This window comes from Phyllostomus hastatus, unplaced genomic scaffold, assembly GCF_019186645.2.
Source record: "Phyllostomus hastatus isolate PE091 unplaced genomic scaffold, TTU_PhHast_1.1 phas_scaffold_78, whole genome shotgun sequence".
NCBI lineage: Eukaryota > Metazoa > Chordata > Mammalia > Chiroptera > Phyllostomidae > Phyllostomus > Phyllostomus hastatus.
This window is the reverse complement of record NW_025334041.1, coordinates 50,081,051-50,090,552: the sequence shown is the minus strand read 5'-3', so window position 1 is coordinate 50,090,552 and position 9,502 is coordinate 50,081,051. Positions and strand designations below refer to the sequence as shown.

The 9,502-nt window shown below is 45.8% G+C and overlaps 1 protein-coding gene across 2 annotated transcripts in view; it reads left to right on the top strand.

Annotated features, from left to right (window-relative positions):
- The first annotated feature begins 348 nt into the window (after window positions 1–348).
- Window positions 349–9,502, top strand: part of LAMB1 (laminin subunit beta 1) — a 64,923-nt gene continuing 55,769 nt past the window's right edge. The window contains exons 1-5 of one of the 2 annotated variants that reach the window (XM_045827525.1): window positions 349–479; window positions 622–731; window positions 1,827–2,002; window positions 4,594–4,729; window positions 7,720–7,793. In XM_045827525.1, the coding sequence (XP_045683481.1) occupies window positions 695–731; window positions 1,827–2,002; window positions 4,594–4,729; window positions 7,720–7,793 (423 nt within the window). In that variant the 5' untranslated portion in view covers window positions 349–479; window positions 622–694. Of the gene's footprint in view, window positions 480–499; window positions 732–1,826; window positions 2,003–4,593; window positions 4,730–7,719; window positions 7,794–9,502 lie in introns of those variants that run through there. The other variant, XM_045827526.1, reaches the window with a different exon arrangement.

The window sequence follows — 9,502 nt, the reverse complement described above, 5'->3', positions numbered from 1 at the left end:
AACCAGCCTGACTTGTCGACCCTGTGTAAAAGTTTAACCGGCCTTCCTGGAGTGCTTAGTGCAAGAGTTAGTAGCGTAGTGCACCTTTTCCTGACTCACTCCTCACAAAAGTAAATTGCACGAGAGCGCGGGAGGTCCTGACCAGCCTTCCAAGCCCACGGATCTGAACACCCAGCTCCAAGACCAATCCAGGCACAGCCCGCCCCCTGCACACCGCTGGGGACCCGCACGGGGTGGCATCCCCGGAGCCCCTCGCGGGGTATTGGAAGAGCCAAAACCCTGCCGCGACGGCGGGCGCGTCCTTAAAACAAAAGCGCCCCTCCAGGCCAAGTTGTGGCCTCCCGCCGCCCTCCCCCTCCGCTGACTCTCCAAATGCGCATGAGCAGAGGCGCCTCCCTCGGTTCCTCCCTAGGCTAAACTTTCTAATTCCCTTCTTTGGCTTGGGCTGCCGGCCGCTGGGAGAGCGCTCGCTTCGTCGGGTGAGCTGAACAAAGTGGCTGCGCGATTTCCCCCTCCCCACCCTCCCACCCCCGTTTCCGTGGGAGCGGCAGGAAATGGAAGGGCCCCTCGCTTCTCTCTGAACATTTGCCTTTTTCCCCCCCACTCCACTGCTCCGTAAAGGAACACGGGAAAACGGGGCAAGCGTCTCGGTGATCGCTCTTCTGCCGTGTCCCCTCGTCTGCAGGGACTGGACATGGGGCTGCTCCAGGTGTTCGCTTTCAGTGTCTTAGGTAATTCCGAGGAAACGGTGGGGGAAGGGGTGGGCTTGGATGTGGGGAAAGAAAACCCCAAAGCCTTTTGACCCAGCTTCGAGGGAACCTGGGGGATAGGAAGAGGGACTGGAATGGAAATTATGCCCTGGGATTAAACGCCCGCGCCATCGGTGGCTGCTGAGCACGGCGCGCGAAGATCATCGCGGACCCGCATACTCCCGGCTCTGTGCTCAGAGCTCTGGGTCCAGCGGCCGCTGCTCCGGACTTGACATATTCCTGCTGGGGCTCTCCACTGCGTGGGGGAAGGCTCCTTGGGGTGGCATGGGCCGCTGCGGAAGGTTCCTAGGAGCCCGTTTCCCAGGAAAGTGCCTGAGCTGAGCGCAGGCTTCGTCCTGGGAACAGATTGGGGCCATGTGGCTTTAATTAACTAGCGCTGTCTGCCCCCGGATGGCGCCAGGAACAGCTGGACGCAGAGCTACCCTGGAACGGCAAAGCGTTGAAGCCGCTCCAGAGCCTCGGGAATTCTCTGCTCGCTCCTTGCTCGAGAAAGCGGACTCCCTCGCGAGCCCTCCACCACTGCCCCACATCTAGGGATCTTTGCTCGTGCACGTGTGTGCGCTCACACACACAGGCACACACTCTCCCCTGTGCCCCCATGATCACAGATTTCCGCGCGCGCACACACATTCGCATTCACAGCGAGGATGCACGGGCTGCCGCGTGCACGCGGGTTCACATACACACTCCAGCGCTGATGTGCAGCGTTTGGCTGCCTGCTCGCTACATTGCACCCAGGTCAAGTCACGTCGAAGTGGCGGGTCTGCACATAGTCTTTTGTGTCCCAAGCTGCCCCCACCTCCGGGGCAAATCAGGGTGGGCGCGATGCCCTTGGCTGCTGGATAAGCCTGAGATCCTGTCTGTTTCTCTCCGAATTCGCCTCTCCACATCCCCGCCTTCCCCTCCTTTCCCTCACTCACCTCTCCATTGTCTCTTTTCTGTGCGTTCTGCTTTCTTCTTAACCTACACTATCCCGGCCCCTGCTTGTTCCTTTTGCTCGGACTCGCTTTCTACTCGCAATCCCCCATTCCCCACCCCCATCTACCCCTTCCACAGTGGTGTTCGGGGTCCGAGTGCGCGCTCAAGAACCGGAGTTCAGCTATGGCTGCGCGGATGGCAGCTGCTACCCAGCCACTGGCGACCTTCTCATCGGCCGAGCACAGAGGCTTTCGGTAACCTCGACTTGCGGGTTGCACACGCCCGAGCCTTACTGCATCGTTAGCCACCTCCAGGTGAGCTCGGAGAGCCCAGCTGGACGCTCTAAGCGCACGTCCTCCAGTACAGACCAAAGCGGCTGGCACAGGGGACTCCTCATCCTGCCACCTATCCAGACAGGAAGTCGGCAAAACCAGGGAGGCCCGGGATTCCGCTGGTAGCCCACCCTTTTGCCCCATATCAATTTGCACAGTTGCATCCACCAAACGCTTCCTGTGGTCACCGCTGCCGGCACAGGCAGTATGGAAAGACAGGGTTGCAGACAGACCTGGCCCCTGCTACTGCCCTACTCGCAGGCTGCAACCCACCCGCTCCAGGGGCTCCAGAAATCCTGTGTGTGTGTGCGTGTGCGTGTGCGTGCTCGAGCGAGCACTTAATCTTTCCCCTGTGGAAATACGGGTGAAACATTCTTTTCTTTTTCTTTATTTTCTTTCTTTTTTCGCTACTTTTTAAATAACAAGAAGTGATCTTGGATTTTTTTTTCAAATTTTGCACTTGGATAAAGGATATTACACCGCTGACCTTGTAAGGTCACTCCAGTCATCAGACCTGTTTTTCTCGCCTCGTTTGGTGCTGTTCTCCCATCCACCTTTATTAGATACCAGGATCAGATGCTTTCAAAAATGACCTGGTTGCCATGGTACCCTGATAGATGAGGACCTAAATGGAATTTCAGGGTGTTTTCTGTTTCCAGAAGTAGAACTAGATTTTAGATTTCAGAAGTCACATTTTTATAAACTCAACACATTCTAGAAGAAAACAGAGTGGAAACTATCCAGAATGAGAATCCCTTTTCCTTGATTTTTAAAAAGGAGACTGATATCTCTGGCCTCTCAGGCAAGCAGGTGTTAATCTCACAAGTGGGGCAAGTTCCAAACCAATTGGTCTAATTTTGGTTGCTTCATCCACCTGTATGCCTGCCCTTTAGAAGTGAGATGGTGTGGTGTGGTTTACATAGCAGATTCCTTAACATGGAGTCACTTTTACAAAGCAGAAGGGGAGCCCATTCTGGAAACGTGATAAATTAAACCAAAGGAATGTGGTAAAGTGGATTCCACTCATTTGCTTCCAGATTTATGCAGAGATGTCTAGACTGTTTCCTCCTGATTAAGAGAGAGGCTATAATTAAACTTTTTGTAAGTTCTGGTAATTGTTCTTCAGTATTAGTGTCCTTGAAAAGTTAATGAAGGCAGTAGATGTTACCTCTTCTAATATTAGCATACACGTTGTACTTAAAATATTATGCTAGCATTTACCGCAGAGGCCAGGCCATTCTGTAATGAATCGCCCAGTTCTGAAACCAGTTTTGACCAGAATGAGATTTGGACTATTTGTGTTAAAAGCAAGTAGAACCAGACTCTCTGGTTTAGGTGATTAGCCAAGAAATTGTGGAGTGCTCTCCATAGATACCAGATCCTAAAGAAAGGGGCTGGGCATGCACTTTCCCTCAGGCATTTAGCGGGTGTGAAAAACAAGTCAGGAAGCTTATGTTTTGTTCAGGGTCCCACTGCACCCCTGACTTCTGGTCTCTGTAGTTTCATTAGCACATTTTGCCAGGTTCTAAATTCTTTTGGGAGGAAGAAGGTAAATAAATAGAATTGTAAAGTGCTGCCAGTTGATATTGTCCTCCTAAAAATACCACCATTGCTAAATGTTTTTGTAAGATGTGTGTGGGTCTCTATAGATTTCAGTCTCAGTACATTCTCAGACTTAAGGGTAATCTGCATTTCAGAAAACTTAGGTAGAAACCAGAGCTCTGTGGGGAAGAGGGAACTGTTAAGTCATGTTATTTATGATTTACCATGCTGGAATACAAAGAGCGTTCTTTGAACTTTCCTGACCCAACTGCCAGGGTGGCCATACTGTGGCCCCCATTGTAGGGAGCAGGAGCGTGAGAAGAGAGCAGTTCAGAGCTACTCTACAACCTGAAGTATTCCTCAGTTCCAGTTCAGGTCCACTTTGGTGTTCTTTGAGTTGGTCACAATTTATAGTGCTCCCAGCACAATGGGACAGCCTGGTACCCCAGTCCCCAGATATCCTGAGGAGTGTGTCGTTTGTAGGCCACCACCACTCATTTGCTGGTTCACAGCTTGGGCAGAGTAGAAGCTAAGAAGTCTTGTTCTGTAGTTCCCGAAGGTTCTTGAATACATCTGCCTGATAGTTGATTTCTGCCTTATGTAGGTTTTAGGAAATCAGGCCAAGTGAATTGGGTTTTTTTTCCTTTTCCTTTTCAGTTTGCTTTATGTCTGCAAGAATTCTCTAATACCTCTTCTGCATTTCACTTGAAGAGTAAGCTTGTCTAGCTATTTAGTGAGATTAAGGCTTAGGCCTAGAAATTTCATTTTGATTAAATTAATAGGTGGTGAAAACAATACCTTTTACTTTTGATCTTGAATTTGCAAAAGAGGAGGAAATTTTCAGGAGAATTTCATACACTGTAAATTAAAGTGAAGGGCATGTGATACATTATTTAAGTAATTTTGGCATCCATTTTTTTTAAGCAAGTAGGTTTGATTTTTGTATTATGGGCTTGAATTTTATTGTGGGGTGTGTGTGTGTATATGTGAGTGATTATTTCCCAGACTCATGAAAGTCACTTTGCTTTCAGGAGGACAAAAAATGCTTCATATGCAATTCACAAGATCCTTACCATGAGACCCTCAATCCTGATAGTCATCTCATTGAAAATGTGGTCACTACATTTGCTCCAAACCGCCTTAAGATGTGGTGGCAATCTGAAAATGGTATGTGGTTCTTGTGGGAACAAGTTTGTGGAGTGTGATTGGTCACTTGGAAGGGGTTGACAGACTCCTGGGTACTTGTAATTATGGTTCCTCTGTCCTGTGATCATGGCCTTTGATACATTTACTGCCTGAAGCACTAACTTCTTTGGTAAAATCTGATCCTTCTTCCCAAGCATGCACTCCCTATAAGAAAGCAGTCTTTCATGCTAGACCAAAGTAATTCCTAGTCCTCATTCTGAGGGGGGCCTTTGGGGAGTGTGTAGGTGCTGAAGAGGGCGTGGGAAAGCCTGTACTATCTCAGGCCCTTATTCTTGCACAAAAATATAGCATCTCTCGTTTGGATCAACCCCAAGTAAAAGGCCAGAATCAGCCCCCACCAATATCACCACCTTCCTTCTATCTAAAGAAAAATTGATAGTACGATGAATAAGTACTAGATGTGATTTTTCAAAGACTCGGTCAACATGTGTATGACCCCAAGTCAGTTTCCCCAGTGAGTATGTCAGTTTGCTCTGTCATCTCCTCTTTGCCTTTTGGCTTTTGGTTTAATAAATTCATCAAATATGGTATTACTATTACTGTGAAATTAAGCCAAAATTATTTTTGCATTTGTTTTAAACTTGAATACTGAGCTTTGGGGAATAAAGGTAGAGTTACTGTGTTTGTTAATTAACCAGGTATCATTAGATTTTTTTAAAAAAATCATGAGTAAGGGCTCTCAGAAGTGAACCTAAGCCTGGCTATAGAAAGCATGGACACTACTAGATCTGATTATTAGACCCCCTATACCTGAGATGTTTTGGGATGCTTGCAGTCATTCATCATTCTGTAAAGAACTCCCTTAGTAGATTTCCTCATCATTGACTAGGAAATCCCACATGCTTTCTAGAAGACTGTTGGTTTCTGGAGAGGGTTGAATTGTTCACTGGTTGGCCTTGGAACTCCAGTGGTTACCAGCTTGATTGAAATAGACTGGCTCCCAGAAAGCATGTATTTGTTAGAGCCTTATTAATTCTTATAGGAGGAGGATCTCTTGGTCCATAGATCAGTGTGAAAGTTTCTGTAAATCTGCACCTGAACACAGAGGACCCCTGAGATAGTGTAGAACTTATTACAATTAATTGAGGAGCATCTCCTGACTGCTCACATTCTTCTAGGGAAACGGAAACAGAAGGACACCTCAGTGTTAGAAGAAAGACTGTTCCCATTTTAGGTGATGGACAGTAAAATAGTTCATCTTGTGCTATGGTTCTAAAGAAGAGGTTTTTCTTGGTTACATCAGTAAAAATTTTCTACAGCTTTTAATTTGTATGACAAGAGAAACCAAATGCCAGAAAGAAGGGTTTTCCAATGAGAGGGGCTTGATTTCTCTGTCACTCTGAGACAAGGTTAGACAACATGAGACTGATGGGGCTTGGTCTCTGGAAAGTCAGACCAGTGGTTACTATCACCTGTCATTTCTCTGTCATCTGATAGTGAGGGTGCACAACTAAGGACTTTTTTTTGTAAATGTGATTATATCTACTTTCTGTGTGTTTTGTCCAAACTGAGCTTTCCATGGTGGCATTAAATGATCAGTTCTCGGGCTTGGCTAACTTTGAATTTCCCCTGTGTGGTGATCTGTTCCTAGGTCTGACAGAAATCAAATACACCGTCTAAGAATGGTCTTGCTTCTTCTCGCTGGGTTTTTCTTCCCATATTAAAAAAACTGTAGTGCTGTACTAGGTCATAAATCTAAAGTGGAATGTGCTTTCAGGCCATGCGTCGAAGCGTGTGGTCTTGCGTTGCAGGAATGGTACCAGTCTTGTTTGTACTTTCTATTATTTCGTTATCTCTTCATTTTGAACAAATATTTCACGTTTTTAAAAGCTTGGGAGAGGAGAGACATATAGTTGCTTGGCTAACATTTCATACGAAAAGAAATGTCCAGAACAGGTTTATAATAATGGTTCTTTTTAATAATTTAGTAAAGTTAGGATGATTATAATGTTTTTCTGTAACATTCCAGCTAACTTACATCCGTTCCAGTGATCACTCTCCCCTCCCCCAATTGCCTTGGTAGTTTCCCAGCTGGAGAGTTTATTTCAAAAGTCCGACTGATTTCCTGAAAATACACCAGCTGGGGACATGATTCATTCTGGCCCATTCCTGTCTTCTAGCATTTGAGGCTTCTTTTGCTTTGGAAGATGGGCCCTAAAGGCTCTCTGAAGCACAGGAAAGGTGGAAGGTCTCCTTTACCAAACAGGCAGGGCACAAGGGATTGGGGCAGAGATGTAGTCCATCTCTGGAATTCCAGTGGCCTTTCTGTGTGTTACAGTTGGTCTGATGTACCCTCGGGACATGGTGCAAAGGCTCATTTGTTTGTTCAGGCTTTCCCCTCAAAGAGGAGATGTTAGTATTTGTCTGGGCTAGTTTGTTTATTGGACCAACGCTTTGTCTCTTTGGCATAGTTTTTCAATTGTGGAAATGCATCCAAAGCCTTCCCCATCAGAGATGGGTTTTTCTAAACTGGAGTATAACTCGTATTTTCCTTGCTGCTACATAGAAAAAAAAGGAGTATCTGTATTTCTCCTGAAGGAGGATTGTGTCCTGTGTTTTAGACTGCAAACCGAGCCCCTACTGTGCTCAGGAAGTGCCCCTCTCCTTTCCCCTTGGAGAGCTTCTTGGCTTAGAGGGATGGGAAGATGTTTCACTGTTTCCTAAGTAAAGATGTCCTTGACACAGCTAGAGGCATGCTGCCAGATGGCATATTCCAGTGGGCAGATTCAACATGCTAAGCTCCAGAAGGATTTGTAGAAGGCTGAAGGATCCTTCCGATTTGTGCTTCACCACCTTAGTCAGGACATGGGTTTATTGTAATCGTATCTGCCTCTTCAGGCACAGAGGATTTCTATGAGGAGCATAATGATAACTTAAGAAAATAGCCTCAACTGTTCACAGATGTTCCTGTTTACATTACTGTTTCCTTTTTTTTTTTTTTTAATCTGTAGGCGTGGAAAATGTAACCATCCAACTGGATTTGGAAGCAGAATTCCATTTTACTCATCTCATTATGACCTTCAAGGTAAGGAATCCATAACTTCCTCACAAGGGACATGTGAGGATTCTGTGCAATCCCCCTTTCAAAACAGATGTCTGTTGTGAACTGACCTGAATGGGAACTTAAATATTAGTGTTGCCATCAGTTGGGAGAATTGGGCAGTTTTTTAAACATGGGCATAAATAATTATGCTTAACAAATACTCTATCTTCATGGCAATAAGTAGAGAAAGCCACTATTCTAAGGTAATTCAACTGTAAACTTTTAATCAGGTGTCTTCTTACTTCCTCACAGAGAGAGGCAGCTCTGACTTTCCCAAACCACAACAAAACATCTGGAGAGTAAATCCCTGATCTGATTGCTTGTGTCAGTGGTTTAATGCTGAGTTTGGTAACTGAAAAGGAAGTGTATTGTCTTTAGTTTCCAAGGTTTTGCAAAATTTGTGAGAACAGTTTACAGTTCCTTAAGAATTGCGTATGTCTTCTTAAATGTGGATTTTCTCATCCTTTTTCTTTTTGAGATGTAAAATGACTCCAGGAGGGGGGAATGTCTCTGCATAAAGTCCCTTTGTTTCTTCTCAAGCAGCTGCCTGGAAATGACAGGCTTCACACAGCTTAGAGTACATGTTGGTGCACACAAAGCCCATAATTTACTTACTACTTCTCAGATTCAAATCACTTGCGAATAGTTTCCAGTTGGAGTTGGGGGCCTTATCTGCACACTCTCAGGTTAGGAAAAGGTGCCAGGGTAGATTTACCATGTGGGCAGGTAGCCATGAAAGTCTCATATTTATCTGCTCCTGAAGCCTGCGAGACTGGGGCATGCGTGGGTGTGGAGGTCAGAACGTGACTGGGAGGAATTCTGGGCTTGAGGAGGAAAGTTTACACAGTGACACCTGATACTGAGAGGGTGGGGAAGGCTTCCCCTAAACACCTTCCTCATTTACTCCTTGTCCCTTCATTTATCACACACTCAACCTGGCAGGTAGAATTAAAACTCAGCTACGTGCGAGGATGTTGCCTTCCTGTAATGTGACACCTGAATATACTCAGTCATCTTTATTAATGTTAATGGTCCTATTTTTTACTCTGGAAAGGGCAACTGTTTACATATATGGGTAGTTCTGAGTTCCTTTACATACAAAGGTCCTTTGGGCATAGATTCTATAGTTGAAACTCATTCAAGTGAGTACAAGGGGCCAGAGATGCAGTTCTGCCCAGGAGTACCGAAGGTCAGATGGAGGAGGTGGTGATTTAACTGAGATGTGAAGAATGGGAACAAGGTATCATACTTTATGAGTGAGAACTCATCTTTGGGTTCCAGTCCATATGTGAAAAGCAATCTCTATGGTTGTGACTTGGGTGTGAACCTGCATTCTGCCCTTTACCGGTGTGCATGGCCAGAGCTTTGGCTTTTCCTTTTAGAAAGTGGGAACAGCAGTAACAGCTACATTATAGGGTTGTGTGACCCCTATACCCCTCTGCTTTGGGAATAGGGGTAATCTCACTACCCTGACCTAGTGGGATAGGCCCCAGTGGGATTCCCTAGTCAGACTGTGACCATTTTTATATATGCTAATGCTTGGCCCAGAATTGCTTCTGCAAATATTTACTGAGACATGAGTAAGTAAATTAATGAGTCTAACCACCTTCCATTTGTCAGAAACTGCTCCAAGCTTTATGGGATATTTTAAAGATAGTGGAGTTATTGCCCTCCTGGAACTTCCTGTTTTC